Source organism: Struthio camelus, chromosome 3 (genome assembly GCF_040807025.1).
Source record: "Struthio camelus isolate bStrCam1 chromosome 3, bStrCam1.hap1, whole genome shotgun sequence".
NCBI classification, from domain to species: Eukaryota; Metazoa; Chordata; class Aves; order Struthioniformes; family Struthionidae; genus Struthio; species Struthio camelus.
The window spans coordinates 47,378,198-47,401,006 of record NC_090944.1 but is presented as its reverse complement, the minus strand read 5'-3'; the positions used below and the strand labels follow the sequence as shown (position 1 = coordinate 47,401,006).

Here is a 22,809-nt window from a genome sequence, read left to right as displayed (position 1 = left end):
AAAAAAGAAATCTGACAGCTTAAAGAATTCCAGTTTTGAGCATTACTGTTTGGCTCTTTGTGACACTAACAAGAGTCAATCAACTCGTAAATCTTCTAAGCAAAGGAAGAAGTTTGGGGAGGAGAGCGCCTGGGGAATGAATGTCTCCCCGCTTCTGGTTTCTCTGCTGGTTTGATGTCTGTGGGTATGGGGAGTTATCCCGGGGGGAATTCATCATGTGGTGAAAATTGCGGTTCAAGGTGGTCCTACAGGAAATGGGTCTGTCCATCCTCCCTCGTTCCTTTGAATGCAGGATCCTCAAACCCTTCTCTGTTTTTCCCACATGCTGGACCCCTGCTCAGGTGCCTTGCAGGAGACATGAAAAGAGAAGCAGTAGCAGGTGTCTAGAAGGCGATCGGAGAGGTGAAGGAGGAGGCAGTGCAGTGCTTGGGCACAAGACTGGGGCCTCAGGTACTGTCACGGTGTCGTTATGTCATTATGTCCTCTTCAGGTACTATTTGGGTATCACATTTACGGTCACACTACTATATATGTAGTGTGTGTGTTTATATGAAATATATGCACCGATATACTACATTATATACATGGATGTATATACACACGCACACATATATACACACACACACACACACGTAAATTATATACATGCATGTATATACCCACACACATATACACATATACACCGACACACACACATATATATACATACACCCACCCACCCACATATACAGATACACTTGATACCTAAGTTTAGCACAGTCTCTGACATTTGCAGCTCCGAACCAGACGCATTCTTTGTGACTAAGCTGCTACCTGCAGGTTGAAAACCATAAAACGCCTGTGCTTGTTCAGTAACGCTAGATATTTTTTTTTCCAGGGTAATGCTGGTATACTGGCAATTTCTCTGGGTGGCTTGGTACAAACTTGATGATGTCCCTGATACAAAAGTGTGAGGATACAAAACCATAGTGTATTTGGTGCAAGATGCCCCTGTGTGCCTGCTGTGATGCTTGCTGTGCGTGAGAGCGTCACACTCCCAGGGTGACAGATGTGCCCATCCAGAGGAGTCTGCCGAAGACGTAATGATGCAAGTGGTTGGAAATAGGAGGGAGAGTTGTGGGTGCATCCAAATACAGGTGGTGGTAGTATTAGCAGATCTGCTGAGCAGCAATTGCCTGCTGTGAGCAATGAATGAAGAGAGTAAGGTTGATCTGCAGATCCTGCTGCTGCTGCTACAAGGCGCAATGGACAGAGGCAGAATATATTTATCAGTTGTAATCTAGTCCTGCCACAGGTGTGAACTACTCTGCTCTCATGAAAAGTCTTGTGGGTTTTAATGAGCTTGTAATCTGGATCTTGTTTACATCTCTGCCGAAAGATCCTGTCTCTTGTAGAAGGTTGATTATCAACACCAGTGGGAGATACTGACTTTGTATTACCTCAGGGCACATGGCGTTATCTGCTGAATCCCTAATTCTGTAGCTCGTGTAGCTGCCTAAAAAGCCCTCTTTGCTGAGAGATAAGATGTTATGTTATTAACATATTGTTATTGTTAACATCTTATATAACATCTTATTATTGTTATGCAAATGTTATTTGCATCCCTCTAAAATAAATAAAAACCAAAAATACCCCCAAATCACCTCCCCAGTTTGCATGCACATAGTTAATATATACTGGGGAAAAAATCATTTCAGGTCTGCTTTTAAGAATGACTCTAGGTCTTGCAATTATGTTAGCAATAATCTGCCTCATAGATTACCTTTCTCCCCCGGTCTTGTATCTTTGAGCTGTACATTTATCACATTTTTACCAGGATATGTTTGGTTCCACAATGATGTTGCCAGACAAACCTAAAAAAATTATGAAAAGTTTCCTTTAAAATTACGAGGAAGGAGTTGGCTTCTAGATCTAGAAATGCAAAGTTTTGCATGTATAAATATACTTGCCTTGCCTTGAAGCTTAGCATTTGCTAAATAAAAAAACCAAGCAAAAAAAGCCTTCGTTGTGGCCTGCAGAAGGAAAGTACGTGGCTATACCCATCTATCCCAGAACGATGTAATTTTGGCTCTGTACACCAGGCTGTGGCTGATGTGGTTAGAGACACGCACGCGAGGGCCAGTTTGGGCTTGGCAGATTATTTGCCCTTACAGTCTTGTCTCCACCTCGCACAGTAAAATAAGGGCTGATTTAAGAAGAAGTGTTGGAGGATATAACGAAGCAAGGAAAGAGAGCTGCCGCATGGCTTACGTGTCTGAAAGCTTGTTTGCCTCTTCTGACTATATATCATGCAGTTTTACAGAAGGTATCGCCTCTCCCCGTGAACCTTGCCTGCCTGATTTTCATGTGTTTGCTTGGCTTAGGCTGGCTGCTGAAGGGCGCAGTGCACGGGTGCTCCGCGTGCGCTGCTCTCTCCCCGCGGGCTCGCTGTCCCCTCAGCCGGAAGAGAAATTGCATTTGTAGCTGCTGCAGGAGAGAAGCAGCACGCGGTTGACTGGGGAAAGAAAGAAAGGACCTGCCTGAAGAAGGACCGATGAAAACCTCTGCAGCTGCCTCGGGGCGTTCCGGGTGCCTCTCCGAAGCTCTAGGTGATATTTGCTTTTTTTTTTTTTTTTACTAGCATTGAGAGGAAAAAAGATGGGTGCTCTTCTTGGTACATACTCCTGGAGTCTGACAACTTTTCAGAGTTGTGTTTTTCTATTTCTTGAACGATATGGAGAGAAATACTGCAGATAGGACATACCTGCAGCATCTCTGGCTTTTCTTTTCCAGGCTCAGTCACTGGATTAGCCCCAGAAGGCTGTCCTGCTGCAACCAGACGTTTCTCATTAAGTTGTCAGCAGGCTTCAATAACTTGGCTCGCAGCAAGTTACCGCATCGGGCCCTTTTTTCTTGCAACTGCTCTGAGGCTACTGGAGCCCTTCACAGTCCAGTTATAATCTGATTAATAACCTCACATTATTATTTTTGCAGTCAATTAAATCAGTGAAGTTAAATAAAGCTTTCCCAGGGCCCCTGGGGCATAGGCGGTGTCTAAGAGGCTAGACCCCAAGCTGGCTGCTTCGGGCCGGGCGCGCTGGGGCCGCTGCGGCTCAGCGGGCGCCCGGGCTGTTTAAGCCGCAGAGCCTGCTGGGCTCTGCCCCGCTGCTGCGCTTCACCGCCAGGTGAGCGCTGCGGCTGGAGAGGAGCTGCGGATTTTTTTCCTCCCCTCCGCATTAAAACAAGGCTCGTGGGATGCAACCCGGGTGCACGCAGCCGGCCAAGGATATGGCGTGTGCCGGAGCGACAGACCTCTTGCCCTCTGCCAGCGTCTGAGCAAAGGGCGCAGGCTGGGGAGCGGTCGGCAGGGCCTGGAGCTGCTTGGTGAGGGATGTCACCGGATTGCTCCGCCGTCCGGCAGCGTGTGTTAACCTTGACTCAGAGCCTATGAAAGAGTTTCACAAGGCTGAGTCCAGATGTGTGTGGTGTTCTGGAAGTACAAGTGCTGTTTGCTTGCAGTTATTTTGCCTTTGTAGTTCTTTGTTTGCCACCATTACCTTAATAGCGCTTTAAGTGGTCTCCCTCAGGCACAAAGCCAAATTCTTCGGTGTCTAGCTCTAGTGGGTGGACATTGCTTAATTTTAGATGCTTGGTGTGTATTAGATGGAAAACGAGGTGAAACTCCAAGCTGGGCACAAGTGAACAAATTAAAAACGTGCAGTCAGCAAAAGAGAGAACCCAAGATGGGCAGGGAGGTGAGAGATGGTGTTGCAAACGGAGAATTAAAAATAGCTGAACTAATGCGAGGGAGACGAGCACTGCTGCCAGAGGGCAGGACCCCGTGGAAGCGGTGACCCAGCCGGGCCACAAGGCAGGCGGTCTGGAGCAAAAGCCTGAGCCAGCCAGGGAATTAATGGAGTTTTTTGCTTCTAGGACTGAGAGGTGTTTTGCAATTATCCTGCTGGACGTGAGGAAAGGAGCAGCAGTATTGCGTCCATACGTTACTGGAACAAGGAGAGCCAGGACTTTTCATGGCCATAAAAATAGTTGTAATAGTTAAGGGTGATAAGAAGTGCAGGAATGAAAAGCAGTTCCACAGGCAGCGCCTCAAGGTGCACGAGCACATCAGCAGAGTTCGGCAGATGGCTCTGAGACTCGGGGAGGCAAAAGAAGCTGAGAGAAAAGATGCTTCGTTAGCAAATCAGGGAGGTGGGTAGAGCGTAGGATGGGGGCAAGGGCAATGGCAGTGTGAAGGACGCCAAGGTGAAGCCTGAGCCGAGAAGGAACATACAAATCCCGAGTGGCCTTTCTTTGATAGTGGTAACTGGGGACGGCAATGCAATCTCTCATGAGCCTTCAGGCTGAAGAGGGGGGGTTTAAAGCTGCTGCTCCTCCTGTGTGTGTGGTGAACTGTGGATTTGTATGGCAAAATAACGGGGCAAAAACTGCATCCACAGCCATAATCCCACAAAGACAATTCCCTGCAGTTTAAAGGAATACAATTCAGGTGGTGTCAGCTCTGTTTTTTTGTTTGTTTGTTTAATTTGTGGACGTTGTTTGCACAGAAGGGACTGGGATGAAGTTAATCTCAGCTGCTGTGTATTTGGTCCTAACTGGTAAGGAAAAAAATCAATGCACAAGAAGTGAAGGACTCAAGCAGCGTTGCTTGATCACAGCTCATTTTTAATAGGTTAAGAAAGTTTACAAGCAATAACGTATCATTTCTAAAGTGAACACTATCAAAACTACTATTTTCCTTTAGACTACTGGCTTCCTAAGGATTTTTTTTTTCCTTTCACTTTTTTTCTGAAAGAAATAAACCTGTTTGGAGATCATGAATGACTGGTACCTAACGCTCTGTAACACATCATAGATACACATAACGTGGTGGGTCAAATTTCCCGCTAGGGTTTGCCATTGTAAATGAGAAGAGACTATGATGCGGTATTTGTTTGATTACTGGAGCCTACAAAGCTCCAGCGCTCTCCAAAACAGAGTTGCAGTTTCAAGCCACCCTTATTTAAAAAGACTTTGTGTACGCTCCACGGATGTGTATAACAAAATTGCTTTTAGAGCGACTAATAAACTAGAAACATGGGAAAGCTGGAGAGGAGCTTAAAAAGGATGAGAGGTGGAAAGAAACAAGGAAACAAAAACTAAAATGCCAGTTGCCATGTCCCTGGAAGCCTCCGCATGTTGTCTACCAGTGAAGACGACTGTGTTTGAACCCAACTCCACAATGAGCAGTAAGTGTTTGATAGCAGAATAAATCACTGCCTCTGTAGAGACAGGGTGGGTTCGAGAACAAGCACCTTCTAATTCTTCTAGCCGTGTAACTCTCTGCAACTCTGGAATGCATTCACATGCAGCCTAGGGAAGGGTGCGAGAAAAACTCATGTGCCACACTGCTATAAATTCTGTGTTGCTTTTAGATACACATAGAGATCTATATGTATGTTATGTATGTGTGTGTGTGTGTGTGTGTGTGTATATATCTCAAAAGATTTGCTATAAGTTTTCTTTGAATAAAAATATGGTACTTGTCATAGCGATCACTGTTTATATAAATTTAGATTCGCTTCTTTTTTATTCATATTATAAATCTGCCTTTGGGTAACTTCCGACTTTTTCTTTTTCTTTTTTTTTTCTCGCAGGAATCCCGTCGCTGGGGGGAAAGCCCGTCTGGCATTAGAGAGCGTCTTACATCGCTCTCTACATCGCCAGGACAGAGCAGCTTCGTTCTCTCCCCTACAACGAGGGTCAACAACAGTTAGGTGATGAGTTAATCATTTAAGAGGCAGGCTAAGGAATGTGGAAACTAGGGTTGTGTTTTACTGTAGGAAAAACGGAAATCATATTTTCTTTAGTTGAATAAGGCACTATGGGTGGGGGTTTTTTTTGTTTGTTTGTTTTTTTTTTGCATTTGAGGTCCTCACTGCTCTTTTTTCTTGTCCTCTTTCCCCTCTGGAGCCTGCCCTGCTTCAATATACCAGTAAAAACATACAGCCACGTTCTTCTCTCTAACGGCCTCTCTTAATTGCTTTTGTCTTTGATTAAGCAAAGCTGAAATCAGAATTTAATCCATAAATTTGGAATTAAACTGGGGGTGCGGGGGAGGAGGTGGAGAAGGCTGGAAATGTAGCCAAAGGGCAGCTGAGTAATTTGTCTGAAAAATTGCCCAACTTGGTTTAAGCCAATATTTTCAAACTCTTTCACATGGAAAAGAAGTAGAGCCATAGCAACCACAATAAATATGGTGTGTGTATATAATTGCCAAGAGGCACAGGCTTTATAAAATAGCCCTGTAACTTCCAGTATATCTGATGCTTTGTCTTAACAACAGTGGCTACACGGTAAGGCAGTACCAAGGCTCAAAGAGCTATTCCAAGCGCGAGGAACGACCATTTCAGCAGGAATACAGGTTATAACCTACGTGAATTCACTAGCCACATCAGGTCTTGAGGATACTGTTGCAGCTGTTGTTTGATCAGGTCATTTTGAGCATTTGTTAAACATGGGATAACTCTGACAGCAAAACACCTGCATAAGGAACTGGGCCATCCCACCCCAAACTGGCTATTTGGGTAGGACACTAGGTCAAGCCCCGGCGCTGCCCTGCAGGGCCGGTCTTGAAACGTGTCAGCTTTTGAGCAAACAGATCCCTTTCCCTGGCTCAGAAGTGGCCTGCGGAGGGGACACAGTTCACCCGAGTCTGTTTTTATTCCTTGGGTAGGGCCAGAGGAACGTTTGTCAGGCACCTGACCCTTGTGCGGGACACTGGTGAAAGGTGGTGTCCAAGCAGCCGTGGCAGGAGTCGGGCCCCTGTTGTCAGCCCGGGACTGACTTGCCGAGGTGGCAAATACACTAGTAAGTAAGTAAGAGCAGAAGCAGCTCTAATTGCGTGGTTGGCTATTAATATGTTGTGGGATAGTCTGTGAGTCATTTCCTTGCTGAACCAATTTTTTTACTCATCAAATTTGCTCACAAAGTAATTATCTTGAAGCAATGAGTAGACAGGGATTTTTTTTTTTTCTTTCCAGAATAAATTTAAAGAGATATTAACATCTTGTAAGACTACGTCCAGAGGATTCAGTGATAACCTGTTACAGAACTGAGGTTATGCACCAACATCATAGCTAATAAACTACATCACGATAGAGGAAAACACTAGAAAAAAAAAGACAACCTTTATTGACACAGTATGTGCATTGTATAATATCTTAACAGAGAAAGGTTTGCATTTATCTTCTCAAATCAGCTGTCATTTTGTGTAGTTAAAAATATTATGAACGCCCCCCCCCCCCCTTTTTTAAAGGCTATTTGCTGTGGCTCTTAAAAAACACCTAAGAACACAAAAAGTCATAAAAACAACCTCTCGAGGCTGGTGAGCTGTTTTCAGCCTAAATGCTCTCTTATTGGGAGCAAAAGGCTGGTAGAGATTAAAAACTATGGGGCTCATATACTTCCAAATCATTAGGGATTGCCCTGCAATTTTAGGCTTTCAATTTAACAGTATTTTTTTCATTCATTATTTAATCCAGGAATGTGTAGGTCAAAGTATTTACGATATTCCAAGTTTTAAAATTAGAAGTGGTTGACTAAATTTCTACAAATGCACCAAGCAAAAATCAAAAGTATTCGGAAAAGTTTATTGGCTAGGATTTGTAGGTACATGCAAAAAATGGAACCAACATTTAAAAACTTCAAGTTTGGGGTTGCTTGTTTTTGTTTTTTCCAATAGGGAACAGCCCTCACAGGAATCCCAACAAAATATCAAGTTTTCAAAACTTTCAGACGAGACCTTCCCTTCGCTTAGGAGGCTCTTGATGGCCGGGGTGCCAGGAAGTTCGTGTTTCCAAGCGTTTTGGCGTGCGGGCCGGCACTGGGCGTCAGCGAGCACCGGGAGCAGGGCCGGGCGACGGGGCCGGGCAAGCCACCTGCTTGGGGCCCTGCTGCCGGCCAGCACTTCCTTGCTGGGAAGCCTCCTGTTTAACAGCAAAAGCGGGATTGTGCATCTAACTTACGATTTTTACATTTTAATTTACGTTCTTTTGCTTTTGCCAGCTTCCTACTCTCTCTTTCAGTAGGACCCTCTGCTACCTCACAGCTATTTCATGTTACCTTTTCACACTTTCTTTCTTCCTTGTGTACTATCTCCTTCTTCCTGTTCTTTCATAAGGACTTATTTTGCTCTCTCTTTCTGGAGTAACTGCTGTTTGCTGCAAGTTGATCCCTTAGCAGCAGAACAGGAGGAACTCCCCCACTGCTTAGCTCCGCTACATGTAGAGGAATGATTTTATCACTTAAGACCATAGTCTGTGCTGATTTATACTTCATACAGACTCATAAATCAGTGCAATATTTGGATAGTAAGTTATAAACTCGGTCAAGGAGTTTCTTCAAGCACTTTTTAAAGCCTCAGGTACTCTATACCTCACAAGGCAGAAGTAATTTTTGGTGTCTAACATTGCTTTTCCTTTATGAAGATAATACAGTCTTGGACTTACTTTTTCACATCACAGAAAATCCCCTTGACTTCCACTATGCTTCTCAGAGCCCCAAATTAAACACACGCACAGTTTTTTTGCAGAAGCTGGCCCGGGATGGGTGGGTTTTTTTTTTTTTTTTTAACTCTACAAATTGCCAATAGCCCCTTAGCAGAGAAAGGATTTCACTGAATTTGTTTTTAGCTAATGCCAGGAATATAGTTTAAGAACCAGCTCTACTGTGGCAACTCTTACAGAAAAGTGTTAGTATGAAAACAAATGATGCATATTCCAATACTTGAAAGAGGGGGAAAAAAATCCTTTTTGGAAGCATTGCAAGGGCTCTGTCCCTGCCCATGCTGGGAACCGAGCCTTGAGGCCGGTGTATTATTCAACAGTTGTGGACCTGATCCACTTCCAAAGGAGACCTCTCCCCCTGTTTTTGTATAGATCACTAGATACCAGCTGCAGTTATTTTAAGGAAAACTGAGATTATCACAGCTCAGAAATTCTTGTCTCACTTGCTGGGGCCCAAAGCTTTGTGCAGTACATTAACCCTTTGGGGCTGTGCATGCTCGTGTGAAAACAGTTGATTTATGACTTATTTAGGAAGTGCTTCAAGTAAGCAGTAGCAATGCCTACATAAAGCATTTCCTTCTTTATTATGCTAAGTGGCAGATTTAAATGGTGCATGGCATCGGGGTACCACAGGAAGCCACGTTTTGTCCATTCATGTCTTCTGTCTGCCTTTCCTTCCCTTTAGTCGCTGACTCACTCGGAACGGTGTCTGCTTAGCAAGCCTATGCATTCGCATGTGCTTGTGCCTAAGCACTCAGACATGCATGCTTGAATATGTATAGTTAAATTAACTTTTCTGCTGCTCTGGCCATCATCTTTAGTCTCTAGGGGTATTTATAGCAAATTATTGTTATAAAAAGAGACCTGATAGGCCCTATCAACGTTTTTCATTCTTACCTTGTCCTCAGTTTCCAGATTAATGAAGAAATATAATCTATTTCTTCTCCCAAATGAGACTCACCAGAACAAGGCATTTACTAAGTGACCTTATCTTGATCAGTTTTGGACCCAGACCAGCCACGAGAGTAACTGCATGAAAAATCCACAGACCTAAGCTGACCTATACGGATTAAGAATGTGGTACCTTATTTGTTAAAGTAAGTACGGAAAAAGGCACTTAAGAAAAATATCACAGAGCATGCTAAAGAATATTGTAGGCCTATTGCATAGAGCAAGAGTATTACATACTCGACTGAGGTGATGTAAAATTGTCAGTGAAGTCATATGTCTTAATAGAATGTTAACAACAAAAAAATTAATTAACCTTGAAATCTATTTTAGACATTAATATCTAAACTTTAAAAATTACGGTTAGTTTTCTGCAAACAATTACACAAGTAAAAACTACAAGCCTGAAAATGCTGAAGTTAAAATAATTTTTTTTTTCTTTTAAAGTGAGAACTCTTCCAATTAGTGAACTACTACAAGAGTTATAGTATGGAAACACGTCTTAAATTTTTATGCTTTGGCAATACAATGACAAAAAAGTCACCTGCACATTAAAAGAGCCAGGTTTTATACCTTAAATCAGCTACAGAATAATTGGTTATTAAAAATGACCAAATCATCAAAATATATTACAAGCATATTTCAAAGATACCAACAAACCAATAATATTTTAAAATATGTTATATTTTTTCTTCTGCACATGAAGAAAATGGATTTCAATCAGTATAAACTTATGATCAAAAAATTAAATATTGGAATGGTGAATAACCTTAACAGTAATGAAACCCAATGCATACGATCTGAAATACACAGTATCATTTTATGTTATTAGATTAACATAGCACCGTAACAGTCTTGTGTGCTTCAAAATCTTGATATAAAATACAAGATATAAAAACTTGTGTAGCAATCAAGAACAAACAATTTAAAAAAGCTGATGCATGTATAAAAACGTGTAAAAGTCAAGCTCACTTTCTTTCCAATAAGCGTAGTTCAGCAGAAGTACCGAACCAAGTTATTTGTATCTACTGCTCCTACTTAACAAGATAGGTTATAATTTACAGGATAGTAGTCTACCATTCAGAAGGTGGTATAATATAATTTAGTTGGGAGAATTTTTTAGTTTATCCCTGCAACTCCTGTTGGTGGAGTCTGATACGATTAAAAGTACCCTCTTTGTTAAACTGTATACAGATAACCCAAAATATTGCTTTCTAACTCTCAGTCTAATAGACAGATAGTCTCTATCTGAGAAGCTGAATTCTTATAAAAAGTACTTATAAAAACCTGCAAAAATGGTTAGCACCCAAAAATCTAGCATCTGTGGCTTTGATGTGAAGCTCAAAATGATTGTCAAATGGCCACTTCAAAAGTCAGTGACTTTACCCAATAGTAAAGTTAAACGTTTGACTAGAAACTAAACCTACAGATCTCCAAATATTAATTAGGAAGCAAATGCATATGTTTAACATTCCCAAGATTTTTGTAGCTTCTCAAACAAGATTTAAAGGCATTAGATTGTATTCTGATGTTTCTCCTTCTTCCAAACATGGAAGCTTGTATGTTCATTAACACGCCTCTTCACCATTTTGGTGAGCAATGAAGTAAAGTTTGTTTTCTATGTCTAGTTGTCAGCTACAGAAATTTGGGATTTTCATGGAGGCGTTCCCACAGCAATGAGATGAGGAAGCCTTCCAAAGTAACAAGCGTGAACTAGATTGCTGTATCTCAACATGGAGACGTGGTCTTTAGCGAATGCCAACGTAATTTGTTGGCATTTGTTGCTCTAATCCAGTTCTCTGGATCATTCTGCACATACAGTGAAGTGATGTATGCACAGCTTGCATATGAAGAATTGGAACAGACCCCTGAGAAAAATCAAATCCACTGGAAAAATGTGTTGCTTAATAATTGTTTAATAATATCAGTTTGAGAAGTTTCAATTCTTCCGTTGGAAAAAAATGATGGGGTAGTCATCTTTTTCTAATGTGAATTATTACAATTTATCACATCGGTGAACATAAATACAGTTTGGGATTTTAAGTGCATATCTAGGGTTGATTAGAATTAAAAATAATTCGTTTGAAAATTCTACCCATCCCCCAAAGATTCAACATTACTCAAGTCATCAAAATACTACTTGCGGGCTTTGAGTTCAAAAATAGCCTGACATGCAATGATGTTCTCTCAATAACTGCTGCAGCACATTTTCACTCTATCATAATATGGGCACTCAGGGAGTTCGCTTCAGCTCTCTTCAGCCTTGTGTGCAATTCTCATCGTTCCCATGTACCCAGAAGCAAATCTGAGCATATTTGAGAGGAGTAATTCTTACTGCTACATTATAATCCTGCTGTTCACCATTGACATCCACCCACTGATGGCCTGAATAAACAGCAATGATCTTGCGTTTCCACTTCTTTTTGTTTGGCTCCTTAAGACGGAGGTAGACTCCAGATCCAGTGGAGCCAGGCTCAGCATCACAATACTGATAAAAGAGATCATTGGACTCATCAGAAATGCTACAAAACCGATAGACCAGCTGCCCAGAGCGATCATTGTCAAAACCTGAGAAGTGGATCATGCTCCCAGGCATCATTTTGATTGTTGGGCTGATTCCCAGCTCCATGTATTTCCTTTTGTGGGGACGCTTCAGCTCAAGAACAGCATAATCATAATCCAGGGCAATATCCCCAGAGACACCCTTAAACCAGCCTCTTGGGATGTGGGTACTCTTCACCCTGGTCCACTGGAAGGCGGGCACTCCATCTGAGGTACCCTGCTTCCTCCCCAATCTCCTCTGCTTTCTCCCACCACCTCTGGAGCGCCGCCTCAGTTCTGTGGCAACTTCAGGATCATCTAGGGTCTCAGAAGCTTCTCTCCTACTTCTTTTAGCACTTTTGCGTTTCCTGCCATTACCTTTGGATTTTGTCTTCATCAATCCCACCCTCAGTTTTTTGCTGCCTTTAACATAATCCTTGCCATCATGCAGACAGTGAGCAGCTGTTAGCACGTGCTTAGGGGAAATGAGAATGCCGCTACAGCCGGTGGAGATCTTCACAGCTGTGTTGAATGGGTAGTTGGTCATAAACCGCTTGTCATAGATGCTGAACCTACTGTCTGTTCCATATATCTGCCTCTTCTTTCTTGCAGACATTCGTGTAGTCACGTTTTCAGCTGGATCAAGCATTAGTCCAAGGACATTCACTTCGGTCAGGGTCCGTGTGCCGTTTTCAAAAACAGTCTCATAGGACAGGATGTCCTTCAAGTCAGACAAGCTTGGCACTGGCAATTTGCTTTGACATTCAATTCCACATACACTGTTCAGCTCTAATTTGGTTTTTGCTTCAAATGTAGGGCTGTCAAGGGAGAAAGTTCTTTTGCTCACAATCTGGGGTACTTTCTTTAAGTGCCAAGTAAAATCTTGTTCCGTTTCTGTTCCATTAGCAAGACCCAACATAGGTATGGAAAACATGAGTAGCAGTAAGACGTGCTCCATTTTGTCTATTTTTTTCTAAAACAAGAAAGAGAGATTTAAAAATACGCATTTGAAATATACATAATTATCTTAGCATCTTAAAAGTATAATCATGCAATATTAACACTAACATTGGTGGAGCAGAATTCTCGTTAAAAAACAGAAATGCCTCAAATATTTTTGTGTTCCTTTGACACTTCTGCCAGCCTCTGAAAAGACAGGTGCAGACCAGTCAGCCAGCATCCACGTTGTGTTACCTACCAGAATTTGGCAACAGTTGAGTTTTACCTGCCTCTCCCTCAATGGGGGCAGTAGCCTGAGTCATTCCATTCTGTTCAGCCCCTTATTTTTATTTATCCCACAGGAATGTAATTATCTTTTAAATCTGCTTCTCTTCCCAACTACTGGTTGTAGGTAGAACATGGTTGAAAATGGCCAATACATTCAAGAATCCCATTCAAAAGATGGGATGAAGACAAAGATGGTCAAACAGACCACTTGGACTTATTCCCTTCGGAAATCAGACTGATCACATTCTTTGACATAATGGCCAAAAAGCAGCAGCTTTAAGTGACCTAAAAGCCACCAACGGTTTTGCATTACCCATCCAGCTGCGATCGGTGAATTTGCTAACTACGGAAAATGGTACTTTGATAATTGCTCTCCCCAGGAACCTACTTGGAAAGATCTTTTTCTTTCAAAAGGTTATGTGGCCTAGGAGTGAAAAAGGAGCAATTTGGACACCTAAACAAGGTGGCCAGTGCCATTTCAGGTGCCTCCAGCTGCTGCTGCTGTGAAAGGCATGGGTCTCCTGCAGCTTCCCTGTTCTAGCTCCCTATGTCCTGTGGCCACCAACCACGCTCTGGATGTCAGATGCCCTCAAAAGCTGTGGTCGGAGGGGACACGATGATGAAAAAAGTAGAAGGTGGTTAGTTTAGAGGAGTGTCCTGGTTATATACATGCAGGAAAGCCCAGCCAAGCAGGAGGGACAAGTCTGATGATCACTGCATGCTTCGTCTCCTGTGGGATCCCACAAAAGCTACAGAAACTGTATTGTCTGTGGTTTACAGTCACATGCAGACAGCCCCACCTAGATAGGGTGATGCACCACACAAAGAGCTAACACTTTAAACAGGCAAGACAAAAAGAAATGGAGTATTATTCTGATCTGCAACTGAGAAACAAACAGAAAGAACGTGAAATTTAGAACTCTGTGGCAGAGCCAGAAACTGAACCCAGGACTTGGTTCTCAGCTCAAAACATTACTGAAAAGACCATTTTCCTCCTTTGGCAGGGGTGATGTCAGCAGCATTAACCAGCTTCTGACTGCTGCCATTGGGAAAGCTGAGCTTCATTCTCATATCCCTTATTCCAATTACACAGAAACCTCAAGTATGTAGGAAGAAAGGGCCTATAATTAAACTTTAAAATCTAGGCAATTCAAGAATATGTATGTGGTTAAGGTTTCCGGTTTATACTGGAAAGGCACAGTAAATCAGGGTAAAGATAACTGCTTTGCATTTCTTATGTTTTGTTTAGAATAATACGAGTATCACCATGCAGTGAAATAGCCTGGTTACAGGCTAGCTAAAGGCATAGCATGAAAAAGAGTATGTAACATATGTATGTTACATATGTAACATGGAAAAATAAGTGATAACGTCACTTTAAAGGGTCCACAATGGGCCAGCTCCTGTAACTTTGAGGCATCTGCACCATTTAGACTATGTTCTTGTCTATAGCAAGTAACAACTATCACTTTTTAGCCAACTTAGCACTGTGGTTCAAATGCAAGTTGTTGCTTTTGACGCCAAATTCAGATTGGTGATTTTCTGTTTGTGGCATTCTTGGCAATTTTTACCTTAGCTGGCATGGAAGACCAAAACTGACCCCTAGACTTACTTACTGGGCTATACGTAAAACACATTTTACGATACAGTATAAAGATACCCATCATGGCTTCAAAGTAGCTAATTCAGGTTCTGGAAAATATCGGGGAATGTTAGCACAGAGCTTAATGCAGGCTAATCTGCTCCGCTTTGAAAGCACAGAAGATCTTGCACGGGCTTATTTTCACCTGCCTTAAGACATCTCAAAGTTAGAGTTCTGTCTTAGCCTGTTTTGTGCTTCCTCTATACTGAATCCAGAGAGAGATTTCAGAAGAACAATTCAGATGATTTTGCTGAGGATTGCTTTGAATGGACTGAGCCCCCTTCTGTACCACTGTGCTCCAAGTACAGAAGTAGCGTAGGTGATCAGCTAAGTCTAGACATCCATTTTCTTGATGGTTATATTAGGCAAGAGAACTCCCACCTTAATATTATAAAGTATGGATCAATGACCACTTTTCAGCCCTTTGCTTCTCTTTAACTGCTTTGCGCATAAGTATGTACAAGGGTAAACTGATCCTTTAGTCTAGCCATAAAAGAGAGAAAGAAGAGCCTCTGAGAAAATGAACCTTAAGGTTACCCAGGTTCTGCTTTAGTACACAATTTGTTCCAGGCCATTAATATGCAAGTTACAACATTTCGTAACTTGGGAGATGAGTGTAAAAAGGTATACAGGAGCATAAAGAATCTTAATTTATTCTACCAAACACTTGTCTTCTATATTTCTCTGTTCAGCTCTAAGAAAAGCTTCAATGCAATTATAGTGTGGCCATGCAAACCAGAGCTGGGGCTGTTCAGCACCCAGGCCCCCCACAGGGTTTTGATTTTTTCCCCTCACGAGCACTGGAGAACGGAGCACTGGATTTCCAGGCATGCACCAGTACTTCACTGCTTCTGCACTGACTGGGTTTTCTCTGATTCAGAACCGGGCTCTCCCTCCCCTTTAAAGCTTTTGGCCAGATGACAGTTTTTGAGAAGATATATGGACTTTTGTAAGACATCTGGAGATGTCTTACATCTGACTCACAGGCCGAAGTTCTTGGGTGTATGCAGTCCTACTAAAAGATATTTGAAGGTTCTGAAAGCAAAGCAGAGTCATCCCAGAAGCCAGATTTTGCTGAGACACACCAATTGGCCAGTCTAGGCCAACTGAGTCTAGGTTACTGCTATACTAGAAATGCATATATTAATCATTAACTTTTCTATATGAAGTTACTTTCAAAGTGTTATTTTGCTTATTGCTTAATTAGTAATAAATTCGAAGAGAAATGATCATTTTCCATGTTGGTGGATTAGTGGTGAGGTGTCAAAAATGAAGAAATACTATGACGAGAAAATAAGAATAGCTTTCTTGGCCTGACCAAAAGCTGACCTAGCCTACAATCCTGGCCAAATGTGGATGTCTAGGGTAGAGCACAAGCATAGGGCAATTTTATATGTCTGCCTCCCCAATAATCTCTTAGCTTACAACCATCTGCACTTCATGGACTGTAAGTCAGAGGTAGTTACTACAGAGTGAGTAAACCTCAATGGATTTCTCTTCCACAAAGTTGCCCAGTGTTCTCTTGAACCTATATAAAATTTTGTATCCATGGTGTCCTGCAGCAAGCAGCTCCAAAACTTAACTACGTGGGTAAGAAAGCATCTCTTCTTTATTTTTAGCCTGGTGCAGACTAGCATGCTTTGATGGTTAATGATGTGGTATTAATGTGGAAAAGCTGGATTTAATTTGTTTTGTCCTAGTGTAGCTGCTGAAGAGATACGAGCTATTAGGAAACCCAGTTCTTCTGTCAGGCTTGAGAATGCCTCTTCTAGGTTTTTCTCCTAGAATACTCCTTCCTTTCTAAGCCCTTCTTCGGCATCTGGATATTTGATATTTTTCTGTAGCTGAATGTTGTGAGCACTAAGGCAAGTTAATTCTCTAACTGCTAGTTCATACAGAAAGGCTTAGAGGTGCCCAAGCTGATGTCATTTCACTGAGACAACTGAAGTCTTCCCAGCTAGACCCATAACTAACTTTGCTGTATATAGCGACTTTCTGCAACCAAATGGGTGGAGTACTGTGGCTCCCTGCAGCCACTCCAAAAAAAAAACCCCTCACTGGATGCAATGGAGCGTCCTGTTTGAAATATTATACTCAAGTGCTCAAGTTCTTATAACGGCAGTTTTGGAAGCCAAGATTTTCATCATTTATAATGAACCACTTGCTGCTTCCCATGAATTAACCGGACTACACGAGAACTGGAAGAAGTCCAGGCCAAGGAACTTGATGAAAATGGTAATTCCCATTCCAGAGTAGGCCAGTGGTCCTAGTAGGTAATATTGTCATTAACAGCCAAACACACTTAAATTCTCTCTGCTTACTAACCTGAACTCTCCTGCTTAAGCAGCGCCAGCCTCAAGCATAGGCAAAGGCAGCAGCTCCTACGGCCCAGGACAGGCTGCTGGCAAGGGGGGGCTCCTCTTATCTGAGGATGGGGATTTAAATATGTAAAGGGCTGCAAAGACATTTCTGCAGGGTGCAACAAGAGGAGCATACAGCCTTGTAATCCAGAGGAAGGAGAAAGGGCCCAAGAAAGGGGTACAGGCCGGAAGCAAGATGAGCCCCTCAAAATCTTACTCGCCCTTTCTGCCATGCTATTCTCTACTCTTCCTCTAAACCCCAAGCTGCTCTGCCCTCCCTTTTTCTCTGCTCCTTTCCCATACAAATTCTGGGTTGGCTTACAAGCGATTAGAAGCTTGGAGTTAGCTCTGCCTTTGTGGTAAGAAGCGTTGCTTCAGAGAAGGCAAAAAAAAGCTGGAAACAAGAGGAAGTGAAAGACCGATATCCCTGGCCCCATGAAATTTCCAAATTCTCCCTCCAGTTTCCAAATGCACCTGACAACTGTGAGGTCTCTCTTCTGGTGGCATTCCAGCCATACATGCATACGTATACAGTTAAAAAAGCATTTTCAGCTCTTCTCACTCCCCGCTTTCAACATCACAAACGTTTCTGCCTTCACAGGACAAAATATGTCCCATTTCCCATCTTGCCAAGATATCCTTCAGCTATGTTGCCAGCACAACCCATCTTACTCTAGCAGGATGCACCTGTATCTCACATGCTCAGGGAAAGGCTTGGATGCAAGCCGTCCTAGAATATGCTTCTCTTCAGGCTGCCTCAGGGGTGAATTTACTTGGCTGGGTAACTCAGACAGAAGAAAAGTGATGTCCTGGCACTGGTTTATCTCGCTCTGTTCAGCCTAGCCTCTGTCCTGCGATTTGCTTTGCTTCTTATAGGAAGGTCAGCACACTTAAAACTAAATTTAAATAACTCTAAGTGCATTTTCCAGACCATAAAGTGTGAGAAGCCACTACGCTAACCAGCTCCTTAACTGCTTTTTGTCCTCTTTTTGAAATGGCCTGAAAGTCAGAATTAACAGTTGTATGCTAACAAAATAAAACAGAGACGACAGCCTGGGAATCCCCGACTCCCCGGAAGGGACCGTTCCCCTAACCTTATCCGCCACCGCCCCCTTCACTCCTGCGGAGGTGCTTCCTCTCTGTATTTTGTCCTCCACTCTGACTTCCAAAAAACCCCGGCACTTCCCGGCCCCTACAAAATCCAAGCTACCGCGGTGGGCGGGCGTGGGAAGAAGACGAAAGGCCAAAAGGCGCCGAGGCAGGCGTGAAGGCTCGCGCGGATTTCCCGAAACGCGGCTCACATCAGCTGGAGGGGAGGTGAGGGGAGGGGGGGGGGAAAGAAAAAAGAAAAGAGGGGGGGGGAAAAAAACCAAAAGGAATGAACGGCGAGGAAGACGAGGGCTTCCCTTCCAACACGGTTTTTATTTCAGCGGGACGCCGCAGCGATGCCGGCGCCGCTGGGGGGCGCGGCCGGACAGCGCCGGCCCCGGCCGCGGCCCGACGGGGCGGGGAGGGAGCTCCGCGGCTTTGACAGCCGCAGTTCAGTCCTCTTTCGGGAAATTCCCCCCCCCCCCCCCCCCCCCCACCACCACCACCTCTACCCCAAGGCCATCCCGAGTCTCCACCGCCTTTGGGCAGGAGACCCCAGGGCAGGGCCGGCGGCAGCCCCGAACCCGCGGCGGTGCTCGGCCGTGCGCCGGCTCCAGCTTCTGCTCATCGCTTCTCCGATTAATACATCAAAGTCCTTTATTAAAGGCTTTTTTTTTTTTTAAACCACGCTTCTCCTCTCTCCTGGAGGAAGCCGAGAATCGGGAGGGGAAGAGGGTAACTTTCTACAGCTCTCCAGGCACCCCCTGACCCCGCTCTCCAACCCCCCCCCCCCGCCCCGGGCAGGCTCGGCTGCCCCCTTTCCCATCCAAAGGAGTCAGCTTCGCTTCTCCCGTGCCTGAGATGTAAACGCCTTGGCGCAGCTTTTGGCGATTCCCAGACAAATCCGCTCCCAGCAGCGGCGAGTCTGGATAAAATTAAGTGCCAGCTCCCGAGGAGAGCGGGAATGGCAGCGCAAACGCTGAGGGGATGAATCAGAATTGAAGGAGAGGCGGCGGGGAAACGTGGGAAGGCTCCTCGCCTTCTGCCCCCTCGCCGCCACAGAGGCAAAGCCCCGCAAGCCCCGATAAACGTGCCCCTTTCTTCCCTCCCCTCAGTCACACCTCGTGGAACAAGCGGAGAGAGGGGCAGAGAGACGCGTCACCCACCAAAACCACCCACCCCTCCGACTCGGCAGGCCACGCAGAGGGCTTCACGCTACCCCCCCCACCGCCCCCGCCCCCCAGCTGCTGACCCCTTCTCATGCCACCCCATTTCTAAATGATGGGTGCAGAAAGAAGTGCATCGCCGTATCGAAGCTGTCACATCAATAGGGGAAGGGAGAGGGGGGGGGGAAACAAAAAAATCACTTTACGGACATTACCCCCAGACCGCGCTGCCGCGGGCTCCAAGCAGCCCCCAGCCCACGCCGCTGCCGTCCCGCAGCCCCCGCGCAGCTAGCGGTAACGCCACCGGGAAGCGTCTCATACCTGGTACCGCGCAGGGTGAGAGGTGGCGAAAGCGGCCCGAGCGGCGGGTTTCCACCCCCTCTCCTCCTCCTCCTCCTCCTCCTCCTCCTCTCACGGAGCGAGCCCTCCACGGCCGGCCGCCGCTCCGGCCGAGGGGGCTGCTGCTGCCCGCGCCCGCCCCAGCACTGCGGGCGGCACAGGGGGAGCGGCCAGGTCTTCCCGGGCGGGGAGGGGACGGGGGAAAGAGGGAGGGAGGGAGGGAGGGGGAGGGCCGAGGGGGAGCTGAGGCAGAGCGCGGCGGTCGGAGGGAGGAGGGGGGGGAGGCGGGAATCGCCCGAGCGCGGCGGGCAGAGCCGGGGTGACCCGCGGCAGGGGACGCGCCCGCCGGCCCCCGCCGCGGCGAAATGGCGGCAGGGCGCCCTCCCCGCGCCACCTGTGTGCGGCCGGGGCTGCCGGGCGCCGCCAGCGGGCTCCGCTCCGCCTCGCCCCGGCCCGCCTCGCCTCGGGGCTGCGGCGGCTCCCGCCGGCGGTTGGCGGCTCCTCAGGCGGCTCCTCTGGCGGCTTCCCGCCGTCCCTCGGCCCTCAGGGCCCCCCCGGCCTCGGAGGTCGGGGTAGAAATGTCTGCCTGGTATCTTCCCTCGCAGACCCCCTACGGCCGTAAAAATTGCCGCGGGCCCTCAGGGCGCGTGGCTGAGGCGCTCAGAGAGAGAGACTCTCTCCTCAGGCTGTTCAGTCCTAAACAGGGGGGAAAAAGCAACCCCCAAACGGGGGTTGAGTGTCGAAGCTTTCGTGGGCCTTTCTTTGCCCCCCTCCCAAAAGAGAAACCTCCTTGGGCCGGTGGTCTCTGGTCTGCAGATCCCAACGCTGGGGTGCAAGGGCCTCCTGGAGGGACTGGGAGCCCCAGTTGGCACCCCATGCACGGGGTCCACCACGACATAGATAAACCACCCAAAAAGCGGGTTGAGTAAGGATTTTTGCTTAACCTGAGTGGTTTTGATGAGCTCATTGGCTCATACTAGGTGAAGGCCGCTGGCTTGCCGAAAATGGCAGGAAATCTGTGGCATTGCTAGAGATCAAACTGAGATTTTTGGAGTGATATTTAATTGTCTTGACCATAAGAATGTCCTTCCTTTGTAAGACTTAACTTTTGAAAGTTAGTGGAACCCAAGTATATAAATAGGTCTGAAATAAGGCCAGCAGCTGCACCCTACAGCTTCATGCCAAATATTCAAGCTGATTTCTTCAAAATGGGAAAATTTCTGCAGTTCTGTTTCTTCTTGTTATTGATACGTACAACTCAAAACCAAAGTATAGTAATTATTATGTGCCCGAGAAAATGAGCTGAAGGATTCCCAGTCTAATAGCCAAGGAAAGGCAGAAAACAATGTAGCTGGATAGTGATGTTTTATAAGCAATTTCTTGAATATAAGAGCTTCCATACTGTGTCAGACCAAAGGCTTTGCTACACCAATATCCTGTCTCTGACAGTGGCCAAAAGAAGAGGCCAATGAAAGGGCATTAGTACAGGGCAATGTCATATGATTGAAAGAGCCTTGAGCTCTTTCCCTGCCACCGATGATTTCCAGCTCAGAGATTTTCTGAGGCAGATGTAGTTTCCACACATTTAGGAACCTTCAGTGGATTCTCTGTCTTTTCCCTTAAAACTGTAAACCTGCAGCATCTACAATCTGCTGTGGTGACAAGTTCCAGAGGTCAACACCAAAAATGTACAAAAGCCTATCTCCTTTTGTGAATTTTCACCCTGGCGACTGCTAGCTTCCTCTGATGTTCACTAGCTCTTTATCAGAAGAGACACCCTTTACATGCCACTTACAAATAAATAGCCCTCCATCATATGGCCTGCCTCCTTCCCATGGCGAAGGAGTCTAACTTAGGTGTCCTTTACCTGACAGACATAAAGATATGTTTTTTTCAGTCCTACTGCTGGTCCATGCAGGAACCAGAACAGCACCAAAAAACTGCAAGCTCCTCTTGGCGGTGGCAAACGGAGAACAAGGAACAACAGCCACTTGCATTGGGCAGCTGCATTGGGTAACAACAACTGCAGCTTGGGAGGGTCGGATTGCACATTAGGAAAAACTTCTTCACCAAAAGGGTCGTGCAGCACTGGAAAAGATTGCCCAGAGAGGCTGTGGAATCGCCGGCCTTGGTGGTTGCAACACTTGGCTAGACAAAGCTACAGCTGACCTGACCCAGCGTTGGCAGTAGTCCTGCTTCAAGTAGGAGGCTGGACTAGATGACCTGCAGAGGTCCCTCTCAACCAATATTTCTATAGTCCCATGCCCATATTCAAGATGCAAGCAAACTATGGACTTCTGTGGCAGCATAAAGGTATCGTGTTCTCTGTTGATTTCCTAACACTTAGAAGTATTTCATTTGTTTTTTGACAGCTGTTGAGCACCAAGCTGATGTTTTTATGAAACCGTTTTCATAACTCCAAAACTTTCTCTCCTGAGAAGTAATGACCAGATCAGAACCTGTCTTTTCATAAGTGAAATAAGGATTGCTTTTCCCTATGTACATCACTTTACATTTATCTACATTGAATTTAATCTGCCGTTTTATTGCCAGTCACCCTGTTTCATAAAGTTTTTCTGCAGGTCTTCAGAGTTGGCTCTTGTCTTTATTACCCTAAATAACTTAGTAGGCTCAGCAGACTTTGTGATCTGATTACTCATTCCTTTTCCAGATCAGTTATCAATATGCTGAATAGTGCAAGACCAGGAAGATTGTTACTGGTAACCTACTACCTATGAGAAGTGATTCCTTACTTCTGTCTCTTGTTTCCTATCTCTCAGAAAAAAAAAAAAAAAGGCTGGCAGAGATTTGTTTCTATTTATGGAATTCGATGTGATGGGCCCAGTATATTTTCTGCTGCATCACTCTGCTGCCTCCCGCTTTCAGAATCTGTGGTAGGTTATTTTATATTTTCTGTTTTTGACTGGAAAGACCGGCTAGACTTGACTCCTGTT

General features: G+C 45.0%; 1 protein-coding gene across 1 annotated transcript; it reads right to left on the bottom strand.

The window, feature by feature from the left end:
• Window positions 1-7,614: 7,614 nt before the first annotated feature.
• Window positions 7,615-20,300, bottom strand: PRSS35 (serine protease 35). The gene is made up of 2 exons (XM_068937665.1): window positions 19,838-20,300; window positions 7,615-13,005 (listed from the first exon to the last, which is right to left on the bottom strand). Exon 2 carries the CDS (start codon window positions 12,988-12,990, stop codon window positions 11,749-11,751), a length of 1,242 nt encoding a protein of 413 aa, XP_068793766.1. The 5' UTR covers window positions 12,991-13,005; window positions 19,838-20,300; the 3' UTR covers window positions 7,615-11,748.
• Window positions 20,301-22,809: the final 2,509 nt, after the last annotated feature.